Consider the following 23861-nt stretch of genomic DNA (forward strand, 5'->3'; position numbering starts at 1 on the left):
ATTAATTTTCTTGAGAGTCGCCAATCAGGAAGTTGATACTTGACAATGAAGTATATAATAATTTGCAATATTCGGCATTACAGCTACTTAGGAAACATAAGGTAACATTTTTTGTTGTTGTTTTTTAAAGTTTTGTTTATTTGTTTATTTAATTTTTTATTTCTCTCTTTAGTGTTTGTTTCTTCTTCTTGCCTTCTTTTCTCCACAACTGTGTGCATGTAATCCATCAATGATACATGTGTCTGTCAGATTACGAAAATCCAATAAAAATAATTTAAAAAAAAAGAAAAAAAAAAGAAATGGCTCAGTCAAAAATAGAAATGCTGCGGATTCATGGCGCTGCGGCACAGAGAGCCGCTGCTGAGACACTCCCGGTGCAAACACTCTCATTAATTAGAATGGCAGAGATCGAAATTGGGCTTTAGGCACACTCAGGAGCAGCTGATGAGCTGACCTGACAGAATGGGTGGGTGTATTTGTTTGTAGACTCTCAGAGAAATGGGGTGGGGCAAGAACTTTAGAGATTTAAAAGCAAATAAAATAATTTAAAAATGGATCAACAATGGGGCAACCAGTGGAGTGAGGCTAAAATTGGGGAAATGTGGTCGTGTTTACTTGTGCCAGTTAAAAGATGTGCAGCAGAAGGACAAGGAGGAGGAAGACGCCGTTGATACGCCAGGCCGACCAAGAAAGAGAGCACATGGTGCGAGAGGGGGAAGCCATAGGAGACAGTGGAGGGGTGGAGGCGCGTTCCACCCTTCCTCCAGCTAAGTACCTTTTCTATCTCTGTATTAATTTAAAGGAATCTGACCTCAGTTATTTACATGGATGGACTAAATCGTTTGGATGGGGGCTTGTTTTGATTGCAGTGACATTTATGTTTTCCAACTGTTTGGCTGTCCTGAGTTGGCTTTTGTTTATTTTGTGTTTAAGCCTTATTATTAATTATCCCTCCCCCACCAAGACTATTGCTGCCCTGTACATCCTATGAACTGAAGATTGATGGGCTAAACATCCTGATGGTCATCGTATGCTCTCCTTCTCTTTAAAGCTATCTACAGACCTGCTGTCCAAGAGCTCATCGTGTCCCTGGGTCTGGAAGCAACACAAACCAGGTGGACTCTTTTAATGGACTCATAAAAAAGGACCTATTTTATTCTTATTGACTGTTTAATAAAATAATTTATTTTACAAGAAAGTTCCAATCCGGTCTGTTTGTGGTGGTCGCTCCCCTACTAGAAAAGGTTGGGTCTTACACCCTGTCTCAGTCACTCCACTCGGTGACATAACCAAGCAGGAGCAAATAGAACGAGAAAAGAAGAGGGCCTAGAACTGAGCCATGTGGGACTCCAGACGAGAACGGAGCAGAGGAGGATACAGAGTCACCAAGGCTGACACATAAAGTTCTGATTGAGTACTTTTGAAAGAAAAGGCAATTTGGAGATAAGCCTGAAATTAGCAAGAACTGCAGGATTTTTAAATCAGAGGTTGCACCTGCACTGCATGTTTAAATTTTTCAGAGATGACACTTGAGGACAGACTGCTATTCACAACAGTGGGGAAAAACCTCTTTAAATAGTAAAGGAGGGACAGCATCATTTGGAGAACCTGTGGGTTTCAAATGACCAACAATCTCCTATAAAAAGGACAGAGTCAAAAGCTCAAACTTGTCAAAGACAGCAGAGCAGGGGACAGAGATTGAGGGGTCATAAGCAGACGGTGAGATTAGAGCCCTAGTAGAAGCCTTTTTCTTTCAGCATCTTTCACAGTTGTCTGATAATGACATCAGCTGTCCCTTAACATTTGAAAGGACACCTGCAGTTTGTCGTTTTTCCACTTGTGCTCAGCTCAGCGACACTCGCGTCTGACAGCATGAGTCGTGTCATTTAGCCAGGGTTCAGATTTAGTTTTAGGCTGCTTGGTTTTTAATGGAGCCACAGTGTCTAAAACAGTTTGGCAGGTGAAGTTAAACCATGAGTTAAGCTTCTCTAACAACTGAACCAGGTTGCAGAAATAACACTGGATTGTTTTACACACATTGTTTTAACACTGATAAGAGAGTATCTTCATCTGGAAAATGTCAGGTGAAGATTTCAAAACTGCTGTTGTGGATATCTTTGTATTTGTATGTGAAAGGGAAGATGATTCAAAGTAGTAGATAATTGGTGTGAAAAATAAATATTTCAAATTCATGCTTTATTCATAAAAAATCCTATGGAAAATCCCTGCACAACGACAATTCATGTCTTTACAGAGACAATGCATAACGGTTCTGAGCTAGGTAGTGTAATCTAGGTTAGTGTTAGATTAGCTGCTTCCAACCAATCCAGTTAATCTGAAAAAACAGTGCTAGCTGCTCATTGTATCAATACCGTTTAATGAAGAAGATATTGATCTCTTATCAGTGCAATGTGTGTAAAATAATCCAACATGAATATTACTTATAGTAGATCCTGCTTGATCTCTGGCTACTTCATCCATATTCATCATCATCCAGATTCTAGTAGATCAATGGCAAGAGACCTGGCAAAACCCAGTCCATTTTACTAGTATGATAATATATCTTCTTATCTTCAGATTCTAGTAGAGATTGACAATTGCTATTACCCAGCTGTGGCTGCAAAACACTGCCCTCTAATGGTTGTTCAGGGGGAGGTGCATTTACAATTGAATTTGGTGGTTTTTATTTGTGGATCTTGGTGTAAAGCATGTTTATTTTCAAATCTTAAAAATATATTTACAAATACATGTTTGTTTATACAAATTAGTTTATTTATTTTGATGTAACGTTTTTATATTTGTATATTTGTTTATTTATTTATTTATTTGTATGTCACATTTTTATATATGTATTGGTATATTCATTAATGTATGCATATTTATACATATCTTTTTGATATGTATAAATCTTTTTGAAACAATTCTATCTCCATATCTCAGAACTCCAGCCTCCTCCGCTAGCTCCTACTAATTTGTAATCAATTATTTCACAGGAGTTTTAATACCTGGTCCACAATATATACCAATATTTACAATTCAATCAAAAAGTTATTTAAAGACATTTTAGTGATGCACTATCTTCCATACACTTAGAAGCTAAACTACCAGAAAACACCCGTTCAGTTCTATCATACCTTGCACTTTCCTCTGGGACCCTTTATAAACCAATGGTACCCTCCGGTATGGTTGGCAGTTTCAGGTCTATCCAAATGAGTGCAAGTCAAGCAGAAGAGAAACAGGTTACAAAAAATGAGCTCATTCAACCCTTAACAATAAAGAAATGTATTTGTTTTTTTAAACTAGTGCTTTCTATATGGGGGGCTTATGTGAGAGAATGATAGGCATTGCAAGATTCTATGTTGCTCCAACTAAACACTCATCTCACCCATGAAGTGCTCTCTACTTTAATGGCAGAAGTCACTGTCATTATGAACGTAAGACCACTTGTACCAGTGTCCACCGACCTGGACAATCCTCTGATACTCTTTCCATCAATACTCATAATGCAAAAGACCCACCACTTCCTGGTGATCTCACAGAGAAGGATATGTATACAAGCTCTCACAAATCAGCTTTGGACACGCTGGTGATGAGAATTACCTACCTTGCTTACAACACAGACAGAAGTGGACAGCGCTTCACAAAAACTTAAAAGTTGGGGATGTGCTTCTGCTCAGAGAAAAGCAGGCCGAATGCAATTCTTTGCCAGTGGCTAGGATCACTGCCAAGATGGACGGGAAAGATGAGGTTGAAACAGCTGACAAAGATACTGTGAAGACATTCTTCAGACCTATTGTGGAAGTTGTTTTACTTCTCCCAAAAGAGGGGTAAAAAGCCTGATTTGGACTCCTTGTATACAAGGTTTAGTGACCTCACCGAGGTCAGGCAGGGAGTGTGGTGTCTACAAGACATAAGGTCTAATTTTGTGTTGTTAATAATTGGATTTGTATTTTTGTTTATTTTGAAGTGTTGTGTTGTATATCTAGGTTGTGAATAAAGATAGTTTGAAAACCACATCACATCCTGTCAGACAGACCAGGAAATGAAAAGGTACAGGGAAGCCACATGTCTGATTCAGAAGGAATCCACTCAGATCCACAAAGAAGGACTGATTAATTAATGTCATGAGCTGGTGTACTTTATCATTCATACGTTAACTTTCATATATTATGGATTATTTGTTCAATCTATGTAATAAGTATGTTTAAAGTAATTCATGTCTTTAGGTGCTATTTTAGTAGAGTTTTAAGTTAATCAAAAATGAGACAATGCTGTAATTTATTTTTCTTTATTGATTTTATATTGCAGTTTTCACTTCATGTCACTGTGTAGGAGTTATCAATAAATAAATGCTGCTCAACAATGACGACTGTTGGCATCACTTTGAGTGGAGTTTGTTTTGTTTTAAGGCTGTGGTTCTCACAACCACTAAACTAAACTCTTTTTTGACACTTCCTTCCTCTATTTAGCTGACTTGTTATGTAGGAACTTGAACTGAACCGAGTCACATAGCTCTCTGGTCCTCAGAGTCAGACAACAAGGAGAAGCTTCTCTGCTGGCCAGGCGGTAAGTCAGCTCAGCTTAGCCTGATCCTCATTCCCACAAACATCTGATTTACCTCTGAGGCTCCTTGGAGGTTCTCAGTTAAAGGGATTGTTTTCCAGCTCTTTTCATTTGCATGCATAAAAAACTTGATAGTTCTCATATTCTACTATACAGCTGCTAATTTTACAGTGTTACTTTGATACTGACTGAATCATATTGTGAATGCTGTCTATATGACTGTTACATTTGTGTTTCTCACAGATTTCTTCTGCTTACATTTGAGGAGAACATGGAAAATACAACATATAATGACTATAACGGTAGCTATTACAATGACGAGGAGCCAGTTGAACCATGTGATAGTGAAAATGTAAACTATCTGGGAGCTCAAATTTCCTTCATCTACTACTTCATGTTTCTCTTCAGTCTGGTTGGCAACGGGCTGGTCCTGGTCATCATCCATTGGTGAGTGGACAAACAAAAAATGAGGAAGCAAATGTACCATTTGAAAATTTGTAGTACACACAACCCTTACTATAATTACCTGTGAATTACTGTATGATTGAAACTGTACTAGGAGTAAATTACAGTTGTAATCCTTACAATTCAGCAACAAGTGTGATTTAATATTACAGTACCAGTCATTTTTTCCTTTTTTGTTTAGTTTTGTTGTGGTTGCTTTTGTCGTTATTTTTGTGTGTGTTTTATTATTATTGTTGCCAAAATATTAATTTAAAAAACAGAAAATACAGTCCCAGAATTCTGGGGGCAGCATCACTAGTGAAAAAATCTGATAAATATACAACAGAAAAGCAGCTGCTACAGCTCTGATACAGTGTAGCTGTACACCATCAACTACAGTGTTTATTTAACAGCAATACAAAGTACAGCCTCCAAAACTTCATGTTGTTGTTCATCATGTTTATGAAGGTATAATATAGGGCTGTGGTGTCATTACATGCTGCATGAAAATTTACCATTCTAATCGCATTCATAATCATGATGTCAGCCTGTGCAATTATATAACGGCAATAGACTGCAATTTAATTCAATTTAACTAATGTGCACGTGAGAACATTTGGTCATCTACGCACCATGAGCAGAGATATTTCATAGACTACTCTTGGTTTCTGTCTAGTCAGTGAAGCCTGTGCAGTGCATGGTTACACACATGAGAGGGGCAAAATATTATGAAAACCAATCAATATAATGCACCCCAGTAGGCCATCACCACTTATGGCGCTTTTCCACGATACAGTTCAGTTCTAGCACTACTTGGCTTGACTCAACTTTTTTTACGTTTTCACTAGGGATAGTACCTGGTACCTGATACTTTTTTAGTACCTGATCTGCTGAGGTTCTAAGTGAGCCGAACCAATACTAAATGTGACATCAACAGACTGCCGGCCACTGATTGGTCAGACAGTCGTCACTGCAAGAGTCATGAGCCGTCCCACACAAGAATCAAATTTTTAAATTCCATTTAAATACCATTTTTAAATACCAGCAACAGCGTTACAGCCATACAGCTCAATTTTCTTGCTTTGTGTGTGACAGAAAGCCACATACAGCAGCAAGTACACCATCGCCTCCATGTCCTCCATTGTTTATGTGTTTGTGTCGCTTATAAAACGAAGTCACAGCAGTTTCGCGGAGCCGTGCTATGACGACCCCGCCCACGTTGAGTAGGTACTTCTTTGTAATGGAAAAGGTCGTTCCTGGAACCGAGCCGCAGAGGTGTTCACAAGTCATTTTTTGCAAGTCCAAGTCAAGTCTCAAGTCTTTGAGGGTCAAGTCCAAGTCAAGTCTCAAGTCTCTGGTTAAGAGTCCAAGTCAAGTGTCAAGACTCTCGTAAACACTAAATCAATTTCAAATTCTATAAGCTATATAAAATCCTCTATATAAGACAGTATTGATGATTGTTTCACTAGAATCTACAGCAATGTGATGTGGAAAAAATATAAAGGATTGTTTCAATTTCATAACTGTATTTTTCTTTAACAAAAGTTTTTTTTAACAATGCTGTAAAATACAATAAAAGAAATAACCGTTATTATTAGTTATTATTAGTTATTATTATTATTACAGTATCTCTCTCTCTCTCTCTCTCTCTCTCTCTCTCTCTCTCTCTCTCTCTCTCTCTCTCTCTCTCTCTCTCTCTCTCTCTCTCTCTCTCTCTCTCTCTCTCTCTCTCTCTCTCTCTCTCTCTCTCTCTCTCTCTCACACACACACACAAATATCCTTCTTGATATCTAGAATAGGCTGCTTGGGTATGACTCTTATAAAGCATTAAATGTGTAGGTGCTCCACAAATTTTTTACACATATAACGCCACTGGATGACCTTACTGTAACTTAACTTAAGACGATGTCACAGAATAATCTTCTGGCACACCGTTATGAAATGTTAACTCAGCCTGTCACATCATATGGCCAGCAGCAAGAATGTAACGTTAATATTCGTTTGAGAGCTAATTGCTAATTTTAACGTCTTTCACATTAGCAAGTGACTGACGGGTCTGGGTGCGTTTTCAGATGTCGGATGAAGTTTGAAGTGGTTGAACCAAAATCTTGAAAAAAATCTTCTTGTTCACACTTTGCACACTGCTGTCCGTTTGTTGGCTGACTGCGTGAAGGCATTGTAGCCAAATGTAACGATCCAAGGGACTCCTGTTGGGCTTCTTTCACTCGCCATTGTCTTGAAATCAGAGAGTTTCTAATACAGTATATAGTAGTAGACGGGCCCTGCTCGAAATGCGCGCGTACACACGGCGCGTGCGTGATGTTGGTGTTTACTGTCATCCTCAGTCACAGCCAGAGATCACTTCCCAAATGCAAACAGAGAAGACGAATGACAGATAATAAATAATGAGAATATAAATGATAACATGAAAATAATGGTAAATTGTTTCCAGCTTCGAGTCCGAGTCAAGTATGAAGTCTTTTGAGGTCGAGTCCGAAGTCAATGTGTAGTACGACTTAAGTCCGAGTCACCAGCTCTGCCAAGCCGAGTCGAACCGAGTAGTGCTACAACTGTATAGTTGAAAAGTGCCTTAAGATTATCTAGTAGTCACACTTGTCTAAAATGGATGCTAAAGATGCTTAGAAATACTTCAGTGCCACCAACCAATTCACAGTTTGGAAGTTGCAAAATATTACTGTCAAAAATGCTTGTGCTGTTTTTTCCATCAACCTTTAACAATGTATATGGTCATTTGTTAGGTTTGAGAGGCTGACCACTGTGACCAACATTTTGCTGCTGAACCTAGTGATGTCCTCCTTGATCTTCATGAGCAGCCTTCCATTCCTGGGAGTGTACAATCAGCTCTCTAACTGGATCTTTGGCAACGTTATGTGCAAGATTGTAGGCAGTGTCTACTTCCTGGGCTTATACAGTTCTGTCCTGTTTCTGGCTCTCCTGACCTTTGACCGACACCTTGCAGTCGTTTACTCCTTGGGTGCACCACGAATGAGAAGTCAACGCTACGCATTACTCTGCTGTGCTGTGGTGTGGCTGGTCAGCAGTCTGGCGTGCATCCCATCCATGATTCTACACAGAACTTTTTATTACGGCCTTGACAAAGCAACACTCTGTCAGGAATTTACTGGTGACTTGACAGATACTACTCTAAACCATCTGAGAAATTCTGCATTTTACATTCAGCTTTTTCTTTTCTTGCTCTTTCCTCTGATTGTTATTGTGTACTGCTATGTTAGGATTGCTATCACTATCATATCATCCAAATTAGTTACCAAGTTCAAGACAGTCAGGTTGATATTTGTCATTGTCCTATTATTTTTTATTTCCTGGATCCCATACAATGTTGTACTACTGACTGACCATGGACACCAGACCTGTGAGGAAAGGAAGAGGATGGGTTATGCAGAACAAGTCACTCGTAATCTTGCCTACATTTACTTCTGCATCAGTCCCATCTTCTATACATTTGTTGGGAAAAAGTTCCAAAACTACTTCAGACGGATGGTGGTAAAACGTTTCCCAGGGTTGAATAAGTATATTTCTGTCGATCAGGTCAGCAGAAGTAATATGTCCACAAAAAGTACACAAAATAAATGAGCAGTAACAAACTAATACAAAAAAACAAATATAATGCTGCCTGTAGCAGAAGTGAAACCAGAATATAAACCATTACAATGTCCATATGTCAGTTATCTACGCCCGAAACAAAGTTTTTCCTCTTCATCATGACCACATCATCATGTGTTTTAGCTTAATCACAGGAAGAGATGGATCACTGGTGGTTCATTTACAAACTGGTTCGGGAGACTTACTGTCGTGTAGTGGCCAGAAATTGATGAATAAAGCTCTACATTTAAAGCTGAGAAACTCCATTTGCAAGAAATAATGTGAAATAATGTTCCATGGTGTCCTGATTGTGGTTTTAAGTATTCACAACTATGTCTGTTAGATAGGTCAGACCACACTTACACTGATCCCTCAGGAAGTTGCAAATTGTGCACCAATGTTATAGAGTTAACTGCATCAAACGTTGGATTTTTGTACGTAATTAAGGGGGAAGAAATCCATAGTTACTTAGTCGTTACATATCTCAGCAAAATGTATTATGTGTTGATGTGTGTGTTTAAAAGACTTTTGGATGTTATGCAAAAAGTAGCTTGCTCTGTATTTTTGCCATACAGCCTAAACTCTCATTTTTAATTTTTCATTGTGTATCTGTATCTCTGACAACTTTTCCTGACTACACTTCAGTTTGATCCTCACCAAAATATCAGTATAATTTGTAACGAAAAATAAATAAAATAAAGGGAGCTCTTCCAAAGCAGTGAGTCACACTCATTTTTTCATGCCTGTATCTAGATCCGCTCTGATTTTGTCATTGGTTTAATTTTATTGTTAATGTTCTTTTTTATCAGTTCTGTTGATAATGAATCATGTCAGTTGTCACAGGGTGTGTGTGTTGGTTCCATCTCTTCTTAGTATGTGTGTATAGGCACAGGCTGATTGACAATTAGAAGGGGGGGATTAGAAACACCAGACAGCTCAGGAAGGATGGTGGTGATTTGGTGGTGCGGGCAGGCGGGTTTCTACTTCCCTTCCCAGTGTCGGCGTTGTTAGCAGAGAGAGTGCGGGCGTGCAGAGCGGAAGTCGGGTTGGAGTCAGGAGGGGGGGGGGGGGGACTGCCAGGAAGCCGGTGACACAGAGATGAAGCAGAGTGGGGCATTGATCAAGTGCAGCAGCAGAATGGAGCATCATCAGGTTGACATAGGCACAGAGAAGGAGACGAGAGAGGAAAGCACTATTGGACCTGGGGAGGGGTGAAGCGTACCTCTCTCAAACACTCAACACCTGCTACATTTGCCAGTTCATTTAATAGGGAATTCATACAGCCATTTGAAGCCACCCTATGCCTTGGTCAACTTTTTGTGTGTTTCTTTTGTTTGCTTTTTTTAATAGCTGTATTATTTATTTATTTATTTAGATTTTGCAGCATTTAAAACAAATAAATTAATTAATAAATGATAAATATATCCTTTATGGCCTGATCATAACGGATGGGACCGGACACAGCATTTTTTTTTTATTGTAGGTTATTTTATTCCAGGCCTGTACTCAAATAGGGACAGCATTAATCACATAATTATGGGCTTTGATGCACACCATAAGAACAACCCCCCCCCTTTCCCCAGCCAGCCAGTAGTAACATTTACAGTAAACTCTAGCCCACTCTCTCTTACAGCTAACTTAATCTAGTGAACTTTAACCTTTAGTATCAACAGACAACAGTAGCGACTACATTCCTACATAAAAAGAAAATAAAACACAAATAAATACATTTCTCCTGCCACATAACAGCTTTTTATATTGAATAACATCAGTTAACTGAAAAATATACATTTATACTAAAAATATATTCTTTACAGATTCTTCCCAAAGAACTCAGTATACATTTTGAAAAGAATATTATACACTCACTTGCAGTCCAGTGTGCAGCCTTCATGCTTAGAATCACACCTGTACACAGAACTCTATCACCCCTCTGTGGTTGGCATAAGCATACAAAATCAACAGGTCAGTAAAATAATCATCATCTGATGCTATAATTGTAACAATCAGTTTATTTATCATTTATTCATCTTCACTTACACTGAACTGCTGCTCAGCACCGCCATCAGCACGGTGGAGAAGACACGCACACACACACAAACACACTTTTTTGGTACTTCCTTCCTCTATCCAACTGACTTATTATAGAGTGACTTGAGAGGAGCTGGGAGTCAGACAGCTCTCTGGTCCTCAGAGTCAGACAACAAGGAGAAGCTTCTCTGCTGGCCAGGTGGTAAGTCAGCTCAGCTTAGCCTGATCCTCATTCCCACAAACATCTGATTTACCTCTGAGGCTCCTTGGAGGTTCTCAGTTAAAGGGATTGTTTTCTCGCTCTTCTTATTTGCATGCATGCAGATATTGATAGTTCTCATATTCTACTATACAGCTGCTAATTTTACAGTGTTACTTTGATACTGACTGCATCACTGCATCATGTTGTGAATGTTGTATATATGACTGTTACATTTGTGTTTCTCACAGATTTCCCTGCTTACATTTGAGGAGAAGATGGAAACTACAACATTGGATGATTACGATTACAATTACAGTGACAGTAGCATTGTACCAGTAGGACCATGTAGTAGTGACGGTGCAAACTATCTGGGAGCTCAAATTTCCTTCATCTACTACTTCATGTTTCTCTTCAGTCTGGTTGGCAACGGGCTGGTCCTGGCCATCATCCATCGGTGAGTGGACAAACAAAACTCAGCAGAAATGAAAGAATATGAAACTAATTGTTGGTTTAACAGTTTAAAGAAATTAGAGGAAGTAAATGTATCATTTGAAAACTTGTAAAGTACACACAACCCTTACTATAATTACCTGTGAATTACTGTATTAAAATGTGTAATAGGAATAAATTAAAGTTGTAATCATTACAATTCAGCAACAAGTGTGATTTAATACTACAGTCCCAGAATTCTGGGGGCAGCAAACACTAGTGAAATATTTAGTTAAATATACAACAGAAAAACAGCTGCTACAGCTCTGATACAGTGTTAGGAGAGTAAACAGTGAGGCTGATATCACTGAGATAAGATTAGAAACTGTAGTGCTGGTTACTGAATATAATTCCATTGAATAGCTATTGCTCAAAAATGCTGACCAAACACAGCATAAAAAATGGGGTTTGATTTCATTAAAAACATCAGGATTATACGTTTAAGAAGTCCAGAATTAGCAGTTATGGATTACATACATTTCAGATATATGTTTTTACAATTGAGTATTCATAATGCAAGTGAAGCACCATTTTAGCCACACTCATTGGTGTAAATTAGTTAGGAAGCATATCTGAATACCCCAAAGTACAGTGTTCTATAATATACCAGCAACACAAAATACAGCCTCCAAAATGACCATGAAGTAGAATGTTAAAAATTGATAACGTTTATGAAGGTATTATGTAGGGCTGTTGTATTATTACATACTGCAAAATAGTGCTGCCTAATTAATGTAATTGCAATCGTAATCATGATGTCAGCCTGTGTAATTATATAACTGCAATACACTGCAATTTAATTCAATTTAACAAATGTGTGTGTGTGTGAACATACAGTCATCTACACACCATGAGCACAGATACTTCATAGACTGCTCTCAAACAGTTTCTGTCTAGTTAGTGAAGCCTGTGCAGTGCATGGTCACATACATGAGAGGGGCAAAATATTAGGAACGCCAATCAATATAATGCACCCCAGTAGGCCACCACCACTTAGTTTATCTAGTAAGTACACTTTTCTAAAATGGATGCTAAAGATGCCTACATTTACTTCAGTGCCACCAACCAATCCACAGTTTGGAAGTTGCTGTTAAAAATGGTTGTAATAGTCTATTTTTTCAACATTTAACAATGTAAATGGTCATTTGTTAGGTTTGAGAGGCTGACCACTGTGACCAACATTTTGCTGCTGAACCTAGTGATGTCCTCCTTGATCTTCATGAGCAGCCTTCCATTCCTGGGAGTGTACAATCAGCTCTCTAACTGGATCTTTGGCAACGTAATGTGCAAGATTGTAGGCAGTGTCTACTACCTGGGCTTATACAGTTCTGTCCTGTTTCTGGCTCTCCTGACCTTTGACCGACACCTTGCAGTCGTTTACTCCTTGGGTGCACCACGAATGAGAAGTCAACGCTACGCATTTCTCTGCTGTGCTGTGGTGTGGCTGGTCAGCAGTCTGGCGTGCATCCCATCCATGATTCTACACAGAAGTTTTTATTACGACGTTGACAAAGCAACACTCTGTCAGGAATTTCCTGGTAACCTCGCAGATACTACTACTGTAACCCATCTGAGAAATTCTGCATTTTACATTCAGCTTTTTCTTTTCTTGCTCTTTCCTCTGATTGTTATTGTGTACTGCTATGTTAGGATTGCTATCACTATCATATCATCCAAATTAGTTACCAAGTTTAAGACAGTCAGGTTGATATTTGTCATTGTCCTGTTATTTTTTATTTCCTGGATCCCATACAATGTTGTACTACTGACTGACCATGGACACCAGACCTGTGAGGAAAGGAAGAGGAGGGGTTATGCAGATCAAGTCACTCGTAATCTTGCCTACATTTACTTCTGCATCAGTCCCATCTTCTATACATTTGTTGGGAAAAAGTTCCAAAACTACTTCAGACAGATGATGGTAAAACGCTTCCCAGGGTTAAAGAAGTATATTTCTGTCGATCAGGTCAGCAGAAGTAATATGTCCACAAAAACTACACAAAATGAATTGAGCAGTGACAAACTCTGAAGAATATAATGCTGTCTGTAGCAGAAGTGAAGCCAAAATATAAACCATTACAACATCCATATGTCAGTTAGCTACTCCCAAAACCACAGGAAGAGATAGATCACTGGTGGTTCATTTACAAACTGGTTGGAAGACTTACTGTCCTCTAGTAGTGAGAAGTTGATGAATAAAGCTCTACATTTAAAGCTGAGAAACTCCATTTTTAAGAAATAATGTGAAATAATGTTCCAAGGTGTCCTGGTTGTGGTCAAAGTTAAATAATTTAATAATCATTAGTCATTATCCTGTTTGAAATATTCACACCTATATTTTTCTAGATAAGTCAGACTACACTTTAGCTCATTTTCCATGCCTGTATCTATATCGGCTCTGATATGGTCATTGGTTTAATCTTGTTGTTGTTCATGTTCTTGTTATTTGTTCTGTTTATAATGAATCATGTCAGCTAATATTGTACAGTGATGTTTTATTCTCTAGCAAGTTGGTCACATTTCATGTAATGCATATTTTTACTTGGAAATAAAACTGTGAGAAAGCACCAAAAACATCACTGAAACTACAACACAATCATAACAGTGCAAGTACAGAAGATACATATGTATCAAGGCATCAGGGTTTAATGTCATTACATAAGAATGGAGCAAAAATACAAAAGCCAGCCTCCCCTGGTTTAGTATGGCTGGTTCTACCATACGGGCAAAGCTTCACCAATTCTCCTGATACTGATGATTATGGTCACTTGTCAGAAACCTGGTATGTCCAAAACCAAATATGACTTACAAGGTTTCCACCTGACGGCAGTATTACCCAGTTGGAATAAAAGTTGAGCTTCAGTGCCCAGGGGCCCCTAGTGGTACCAATCTAGCCTTATGCTTTAGAGTTAATACGGTGAATACGTGGGGTTCACTGTCTGTGGACCTGACAGTTCCTGCTGGTTTGTATCATCTCAGTATGTCTTTAAGGCCATTTACAGCTTTGTATACAAAAAAGATTGTTTTTAAACATCTGTTCTAGTTTTGACGGGTGTATAGATGTATAGATTTAGGAACAGATGTAATGTATTCACTCTTTCTAAACTATTTTTCTCCATGATGGAATATACCATGGTTTAATGCAGCCAAATCCACAGTGTGCTTACATTTAGAAGCATTTCTGTGTCTGTGATCAGATACTGGAAGTAGAATGAAATTTGATATTAGTACATAACTACTACCTTAACCAACATGCAGAGTAAGTGGCTGCAATACAGATTAAATCAATGTCTTGTGATCACTACAGAGTCTTCATCATGAAAGACAGGATGCGAGCATTTGACAGCAACCACAAACCATGATACCACATCTAAACAAGCCAGGACACTAAAAATACACTGAAACACACTTCCAGTGAACATCGAAACAGTGATGAAACTGCGTCAGACCATTTAGTACTGTCAGTGTTGCAAATTAAAGTGTAGTCACCCCGATTACTCCATATTGGGAAAATGGCATACATTTCATAGTCATATATGGAAATGTCAACAAATACAACATTTGAGAGAGAAGATTTGGCCTCCACATGTGAATATTGAGAACACCCGCAAACACACTCATTTATAACATTTCCAAAGTTTATTCTTAGCATGGCCTCTGCTTTAAAACTTTTGCAGATCACCTGCCAAACACCCCTCTTAACTCAGTGCCTAATTTTTCCTTCACTGGCACTGCTAAATATCACCCTGTGTGCTGCCCAGTGATAAATTGTTACCCTGGCTTAAATGTCTACCATTCTTTCCACTAGAGGAGAGGGAGAGGGGAGGGGAAAAAAATCCAGCTGCCAAGAATGAATAGCAGCTTCAGCACAAAGTAATGCTTCCAGATAAGAGGTCTTTCAATCCATTTTTCTCTGGTATGTCATGAGCAAAGTCAAGGCCAAGGTAAACTTAGAAGTGCCTGACATTATTGCATTGAAGATGATTAGATTAAACATGTTTTTTGAGTGTGGGAGGAATGAGGAAGTGGAGTCTTGAGCAACAGAAATGTAGCAAAAGCTGGGCGAGGTGAGTGATCATTTGAATGTCAGTCAATATCTTATCTATTGATATAGAGAATAACTGAAACTACAGGTCAGCTCAATAATCAAACAGCATTATCAATAGCAGCTAAGGAAGTGATGGATATGAATGATAGAGAAATAAGAACACACCCACCCGGTAGGCCCACATACTAAAGTATAATGTTGAAATTAGGTCAATATGAATAGAAATAGGACACATCAACAAAAATAAATAAATATCTCAAAATAAAACTAAATAGATAAATGAATTAATAAAAGAATAGAGAAAAACAGAATAGAAAAAAAGACAGAAAAAGGACTGATGTATATATGAACTATTTAACTCAAAATCCCTTTTTCTGCCCCAACATATAAAAATGATTCCAAACATTACTAGAAACTCAAAATTCTCCTTGGCACCTCCCAAATAGTATTTGAACCAAAAGTTATCATGTGGCATAAAATGGTCTTAAAATGACAATAATATCATTTATCATGATTCTTTCTCGGCCAGTATATCATCCAACAAAAGTAGTTATTCTAATTATACAGAGAAAAAAAACATACCTTTAATTTGTGTAGATTTCACGTCAAACAATATAATGTATTAGTTGTAAGAAAACAACTAAACCAACCAATTTTTCATATTATTTATACACAACTGCAAACTTACTATAAAATATCGTTAAATGAATAATCAATAAATACCTGAAAAATTACTATCAAAATTACCAGGAAATCTGTATAAACACACACAATATTTCCATAAAGGGTTATCGAGAGTTTGCTTTGGTGTGTTTTTTTTTTTTGTGGTGGGAAAACACAGCAAGCCCACCACAGGAAACTGTGATAGTAGATGCATGACTTCGCCATGAGCTCAGAGGCTTAACAACTATCTGATCCATCTGCTGATTGTGAGCTATGAAGAAAGTAATCTCCTAAGCAACTATATGTAAAAACACACATATATTCCATCTGAAATAGTGTGTCAGGTTAATGGGTTAATGGTCTGGTAATGATTTAACTGAACTGGACCGGTATATTAACTCTGACTGGGTTCAGGTTAGGTTGAGTTTCAATGTGTCCTATACACTCTGTATGTACCTGTTCAGTTACCTTGCGTACTAAAATAAAGACATTTTCATACTGCTCACTGGTGTTCTGTGCTGCAACTGGGTCCTACCACCTCCACCCGTTACACATTGAGTTGCCATTGTGTATGAACTGCGCTATATAAATAAAACTGACTTGCCTATAACAACACAGTAACTTTACTTATTTAAAGGTTGAATATGGAGAATGAGCAGAATGCTGCCATCTAGTGTCTCGAGATTGTAGTCGCAACAACCAAAAATAATTCCAGCAGTTGGGTTGCCAGGTTCGTTCCCGAGTATGTCAATCGATCAGCCTGTGCCATGTCAAGTGATGAATCATACAGGGTGACGACTAATTTCGACCAATTAATTCTACAACAGTATTTAACGTCCAGTCTTTAACTGGAAGTCTTTGAGTGGTGTGTAATCGATTAGCTAGCTAGCTCCCAACTCAAAATGATTGCTTGTTTCTGTAGCCTGATCGGCGTGAGCAGACCAGTCAGTAAACTATACGATAACGCATAATGCATTTCGTTCCTACCCAAGCTGAAATCAGCAGGCTGAAGCGGGTTTTATTTTAGCTCTAACTCTGTAAATATACCATTTTATCCACATTTTAACTTTTTTAGGCGAGAAAGTAGCCCTTTAGATCCACAATATGACGCTAATTTGTCCAAATAACACCTGCTTAAAGTTTTGTTCCTGCGAATTCGGAGCCACTCAAGTCAGCCATAGTGAGTAACGCACTTCCGGTCATTTTCACAAAATAAAACACCTGTTGCCTTTTATTATTAAGAAAACCATAACGATAGAGTTGGTGCTTTTATTTTGAAAACAGGAAGCGAACGTACCCTCGCTGTATCTAACTTGAAACCACCAACGTACAACGAACAACCACTTATTTACAGCGTCTAACAGATATTCTGTCTTACCTTTGAAGTTTTGTGATGAAAAGTTGTACTTGAGAGCAAAAAACGCTGGTTTTAGTAAGTCCAACACGGCTCTGTTTGTCTACAACTCCATGTCACCCAGTGCCAGCCTGCAGTAGCTGCGCAGGAACAACAGACAACCCTGGCAACCCGTAATTCCGGCCGCTAATTGGCTGATACAGTGTACACAGAACGTCATTGTCGAACCCGTCAAAATTTTTTAAAATATTAATTCAGACTAAATTTTCTTTTTTTATGGAAAAGCAATACTTTCATTCTGTACCCCTCAAAATGCCCCGTGGGTGCATTATTTTAAAAGATATATAGCTTTCAATAAATATTCTACATATTCAACCTTTAATAGTGTGTACCTGTGTGCTTACTGAGTCCCAAAAACTCTTCATCAGAGCTGTTACTGTGATATAGATGAGTCACACACATTGCGCTTCAACATCAGTTTGGTCTGTAAACACTGAAACATCACAGCGACTAGTGTCTGAAATACTTCTGATCAACACACAATCATTTTCTGTCCAACATACAGCAGTAACAGGTCTTTTTAGAAAAGTTTTCCAAGTTCATTGTTAACATACAATACGAAACAAATACATACACACACCTTAAAAAAGGGAAAACAAACCAAACCACCAACAAACATAGAGAAGGAGGGGTTGGCATTAATAAATATAGCAAGTGGCTACATCAATACATATCCCCATTTATTTGTTTATTTTTTTCCCCTTTGGTCTCTCTCCAACAAAAAATCGAGATGAAACAATACCATTTAAACATAATCTGCTATTGAGTTCAAATATGACCTAATCATTATCATTCTTAGCGTGAGACAGCCCTTTACATGCTTATAATCATATCCAGATCCAACCACAGTACTATATTCATTTTGATTATGTCATTTCTGAGCAGGACCCTGAGTCAGAGGCCTAGAGGTTAAAGTTGGTGTATTATTGTGAAAGGAAGAAAAAGACAAAATGAATACAGTGATCCAATCTTTCAAATTCATGGTTGTCTGCAGAGTAAGTAGCATTGGTAACATGCATTGCTTACACCCATTTTTACTTCCGTGTCTTCTGTGTTCAGAGGGAGATTGCACAATGATTCTGAGGAACCACATAAACACACAAAGATGAAAATATATGATAAGATAAAATAAGTTCTTGTGACCCTTTAAGAGGCCCAGAGTGACATCCTTTAATATTAGACTACAGTATACAGCCAACCGAGCTCACAAACAGCCATGTGCCCCTCCCCCTCCCCTACCAGTGGTGACAGAAAGCAGCCAGCACCTACAGCCATCAGTCTGTCAGTCAGCTCACCTGGCAGCTCATGAGCTTGTCAGCAAGCCAGCAAACCAGAACTGCAGGCAGTCAAGCAGTCAGGCAGCTCCCCCAGCAGCTTGTGAGCTCTCCAAGCAGCTAATCAGCCAGTCAGCTCTCCCTGCAGCAGCTACTGTAACAGTGAGGCCATAGCCAGCCTTCACCACAGTGTTAAATTTGACAGTAAGTACTTGTTTTATTTCATGATTCCTTTCTAGATTTGTATTTTATGTAACAACAATGCTAATGAAAAAAACAAAAACAAAAACAAAAAAAACGGCAAAATCTCTGTTCAAGATGAGATGTAGAAGTAGTTTAATTCTTTTGTTTGGTTGACTAGCCATCAGCCATGAGCCCAACCAGCATGTCCATGTGGGCACCATAAGGATTAAATGTGGGCTGCAACAGGGGTCCCACGTGGGTTTGTCCCGAGTTTCCATGGTGCCCCCACTGTGATTGCCCATATGGGCTTCAGTTGGGTCCTGACTGGGCATTTACCCACATAAAACACTTGCACACACACACACTCTAGTATATATCCAAATAACTTATTAATTAGCAACCACCCTGACTCAAGGATTCAAGGATACTTTATTGTCATACCAACAACATATGCATGGACATGAGGAAGTACGAAATTAAACAAACAAAATGACAATATAGAAATACATAAATAACAATAGAAAATACATACATGATCAGATTACAATGTACATTAAAATTATGGTTCCCAGTACTATTTAGCCAATATTGAACATGTCAGTGGTGAGGGGGCAGGGGTGTGCATGTGTGGGATTTTAAAGGGGACCAACAGAGTTCAGCAGCCTAACAGCTTGTGGATAGAAGCTGTTGTTGGGTTAGGGTTGGGTCAGGGTTCTACTCCTGGTGCTCCTTCACCTCCGGCCTGAGGGGAGAGGAGCAAACAGTGAGTGTATGAGGGGAGGGGTGGGGGGTCCTTAATGATGCTGGAGGCCCTTTACCCAGTATGGTATGGTAAGAGAAAATACATACTAACACAAGCAAAATGCAATGTGTGTGTTCTTGTGCGTTGACCAACTACAAAGACACAAAACAGAACTGCACTTCTTCCTTTTATAGTTTTGCTGTTACTGTACACACTGTTTTGTGTTATGGTTACTAGGAACCTGTAACTCTTCTGTCATAACAGAAAAAGAAGGAAGATTTAAAAGAAAAATGGTGTAAAACTTTGCTCTCCGTGGAGATGGGCCAGAAGTAAAAGATCTCCCTGGCTTCACCTTCATGCTGTGTTTCATTTTTACTTTTAATAGAAGTGTCAAGAAGCTCTCAGGGGTCCTCCACTTGTGGGGAATGAGAATTAATTGGAGGATTAGAGCTACATGTACCCTGCACCCTGTCTTGACTTATAACATGGCTTTAGGGTCTGCAGTACTGCTTCTCCTGACTGCTGACTGTGTATGTGTGTGTGAGAGAGAGAGCATTCATTAGTCCCTGCGTATTTGTGAGAATGAACAGTCCTTAATTATCAGTATTAACAGTATTTCTGTGATAGTTGCTGTCAGAACTCAAGGCATCTTAAGGATGGATGGAAGGAGGGAAGAAGACAATGGTGACCGCTACAATTTGAGTGACCCTCACAAACGTAACCCCCCCCCCCCCCCCCCCCCCCAAATAGTGTGCATATTTCCAGGTCTATATTTCAAATCTGGGGATCTACTAGCATCTCTGCATGACTTACAGTTAAAAAACTCCCTATTTATCTAATAATGGTCCTTTATGCAGCCCCTCAGTTCAGCCTCTGTGTGAAACAGGCTGGTTTAGCTCCCCCGCCCCCCAAAAAACATGTTTCAAGCTTCTTCACTTTTTGCCTACTACTTTACTGTGCTTTCGGTTACCACTGGCACTCCCACACAACAGTGCATCGTGCATTGTGGCCTGCTAATCAATCATCGCTTCCCCAGCCGTGATGATTAGGTACTGCAACCTCCTCACCATCCCATGCACCAAACTGTCCAACTTGGGAGGCCGGTCCTTCAGTGCCATGGCCCTCCAACCTCTGTCATTCTCTCCCTAAATCTCCCTGTAACTGCCATTCCTTTTCTACATTCAAAACTGACTTAAAAACTTCTTGTTTTATTTAGTTCCTTAGAATGTAAAGTTTTCTTGTGTCTGTGAAAGGTGCTATATAAACAAAACTTTTTCAGATTATTATTATTATTATTATTATTATCATTATAACCTTACTGTTGCTTGGAAACCTTGTACCCCAGCAGACTTCTGCTCAAAGCCCCAAGAAGGGTTGAACTAAACTATGCAGATTAAGCCATGGATGATTATTATGCTGCAGGAGTAGTTTGAAAAGTTTATATGGATGTTTGAGACTATTTAAGCCTATAGGGAATTAATATTTTTGACAGATTTTGGGCAGGCTATGACTTTAAAACTGAAGGATTGAAAGTTTAACTAACATTTGCCATGTTATCCAGTGCAGCAGTGTAGCTCATTGATATGCTTTTATTGTTTTTGGACAGCAGCGCCGATCTGTTGCACAGAGATATACAGTATGATATATCAGACTTTGGATACACACACAAAATGCATTCTGGACATCTACTTTGTATCAACTGTAAGATATAAGCACAAATTGTTCCATAACAGGAAATTGAGTAAGTACTAAGTCATCTTCTATCCGGTCCAGGTTGTGTCATGACAACAGTTTCAACAGAATCTGGCTGTCTGTGTTTGCATGCTTGTTTCTTTGTCTGTGACATATTGCCCATGGAGAAGGAAAGATTTTTCATTTTTTGGAATGAGTTTCTGTTGTCTTGCTCCTCCACTTCTCCTCTATCACTCTCAGTGCATCAACTCTAGGCATTCTGTCATTTGTGCTCCTTGAAAATTAAATGAAAAACACTTAGTCTATATACTGAAATTATTTCAGGCCTTGAACGTTATTTCTGTTAAGTCTGTGATGTAAGTAGTCACATTTTCTCCTGCACTTTATGGAGGTTACCTTGACATTCTGTTCTGTCTCATGACTGATTTCATAGTATATGGAGGGTGCATGTTTAACACTTGACTGGAACTTGCAGGGAACTGTCAAAATGGTGTACTGGCTTTTATGTTGCATTCTTAAAATCATGACAAACATCTGAGCAAATCTTCATGTATGCTTTAAAAACACTATTGAAGGGAAAAACCAGAGGGTCCACACACTGTATTAAATGCTCCAAGCAATTTCAATTAGAAAAGCAACGTTTCGATCTCACAGATCTTTGTTGGACACTGTCAAATCACCATCACGAAGTAAGACAAGCAGACACAGGTACATTCATTACACAGGTGATTATGATCTGCATGATTGAGAGTCAAGCTGCTCTCCAGTTGGATCAATCAGAAGCAGTTCTGGACAACACTGTCTGATACTCCGATATGGAAAACAAAGCATATCTCTATGAAAAGGGCAAGAACAATTAGAATCAAATAAATGGCATTACACAAGCTAAGTTGAATATACATAGCGAATCACAAAAACAGAAAAGATCATAATAAACTACTTCCGAAAAAAGTTTTAAGATCAAAATCTAAGTCTGGCCCCTTAGGTGATAATGTATAAAGGGTAAAGATATAGAAAAAAATATTGACAGCTGTGTCGTCCAATAGAGATATCAGTCTACTTTCAATTCTCTTTTAAAATGCCACATGTATGTCACACAACTTTAACGTCATTGTTTTTCCACCATCCCTAAATGACTCAAATCTGCCATCAGTCACTTCCTGATGTAGTTCGTGTTTTATTTTGAAAGTTATCCTCTCCTTGTGTATTTCGTTAGTTTTACTTCCTCTATTTCCCCTGCCTTATTCGATTGCCTCGTGTTTCACCTGTCTTGTTTCACTCACCTGTGTCCTGTTGTTATCACCCCATGTCTATATAGGTTTTGGTTTTCAGTTCAGTCTTTTTGTCTGAATCTGTTTTCCTTGTTTTTGTCTCTGAGTTAGTTCCTGCTTTCCCTGTTTGTTCTCTGAGTTAGTTCCTACTGTGTGTTCTTTGCTGCCAAAGTGGCCTGAGTTATTTTGTTGTTTTCTCCTGAGTTGGCCAATAAAGTGCCCTTTTTCCGAGACCGTCTGCTTTTTGGGTCCACCCGCTACACAACCGTGACACCATCATTGTGCCGATCCCCAAGAAACCAGCTGTAAGTAGCCTTAAAGCGATGGTCCGGCGTAATTTTGACCTAGCGTCATATGCACCATTACGTCTATCTAAACACCCCCTCAGCACTTTTTGAAAATATCGCAAATTAGTGGAGTTAGAGCCATCAGCTTAGTACAGGCGCTAATGGGACCAACATTGTATCTCATAAATGACCCCACTAATAATGCCTGGATTGTTATCAAACTTCTACAGTAGTACAAATAGGGTATTAACTCATAAATCCATGCATTGGAAAGCTTGCAAGTACACCAGGAGTTTATTAAAATAACACTTACCTGATGGCTTTTACTCTGCTGCTACTGCTAAAGCTGTAAACATTGTAGAGATCCCGCACAGAGCACATAGAATGTGAAGATGAGTGGCTCAATTTCGAAGGTCGCCCATACCTATTTGAGCCTGAATACACGTTCAATAGTAAGCACTTCCTCAGTTACCAATATATCTTCTTCCAGCATTTTACATTTCACAGTCTTGTTTTATTGTTTCTTTCAGTTTTTTTCAGGAACATCAATTTTAAAGTGCTAAGCAATTTTCAAAAGTTGGTTCTTAGTACACTGCTCCTCAGAAGGAGAAGCCACAAAAACCTCCCCTAAAGAGGCCATGTTTCACTTCATCAAAACCCAAAATCAAAGCAGTGCAACCCAAATTTAGTCAAAGCCCAGTTACACAATGGTCTAAAGCAGTGGTCATCAACCCTGGTCCTGGAGAGCTACTGCCCTGCATGTTTTAGGTATCTCCTCACTCTAACACGCCTGATTCTAATAATTGACTTGGTTAGTGGTCCAGTAGCCACAGACACTGGAGTGAAAAAAACCCCACTAACTTAGAGAAGAACAAAACTATCGAACTCAACCCTTGTCTTCAGGCTGTTAGCGGCGAGAGGGTCTTTAATCACC

At 38.8% G+C, this 23861-nt stretch overlaps 1 protein-coding gene and 1 pseudogene across 1 annotated transcript; both read left to right on the plus strand.

Moving 5' to 3' along the window:
- The first annotated feature begins 4834 nt into the window (after positions 1–4834).
- LOC128382224 (C-C chemokine receptor type 3-like) lies at positions 4835–8637 on the plus strand (annotated as a pseudogene).
- A 2502-nt stretch (positions 8638–11139) lies between these two features.
- On the plus strand, positions 11140–13648 carry LOC128382220 (C-C chemokine receptor type 1-like). The gene is made up of 2 exons (XM_053342207.1): positions 11140–11318; positions 12506–13648. Exons 1-2 carry the CDS (start codon positions 11140–11142, stop codon positions 13380–13382), a joined length of 1056 nt encoding a protein of 351 aa, XP_053198182.1. The 3' UTR covers positions 13383–13648.
- The last annotated feature ends 10213 nt before the right edge of the window (positions 13649–23861 follow it).

Source organism: Scomber japonicus, chromosome 21 (genome assembly GCF_027409825.1).
Source record: "Scomber japonicus isolate fScoJap1 chromosome 21, fScoJap1.pri, whole genome shotgun sequence".
Lineage (NCBI taxonomy): Eukaryota > Metazoa > Chordata > Actinopteri > Scombriformes > Scombridae > Scomber > Scomber japonicus.

What these genes read in the sequence shown, in the direction of transcription:
- LOC128382220 (XM_053342207.1), top strand. Translation starts at nt 11,140, where the DNA reads ATGGAAACTACAACATTGGATGATTACGATTACAATTACAGTGACAGT. An exon ending in GTCCTGGCCATCATCCATCG is followed by an intron (nt 11,319 to 12,505) that starts GTGAGTGGACAA and finishes GTCATTTGTTAG; the next exon opens with GTTTGAGAGGCTGACCACTG.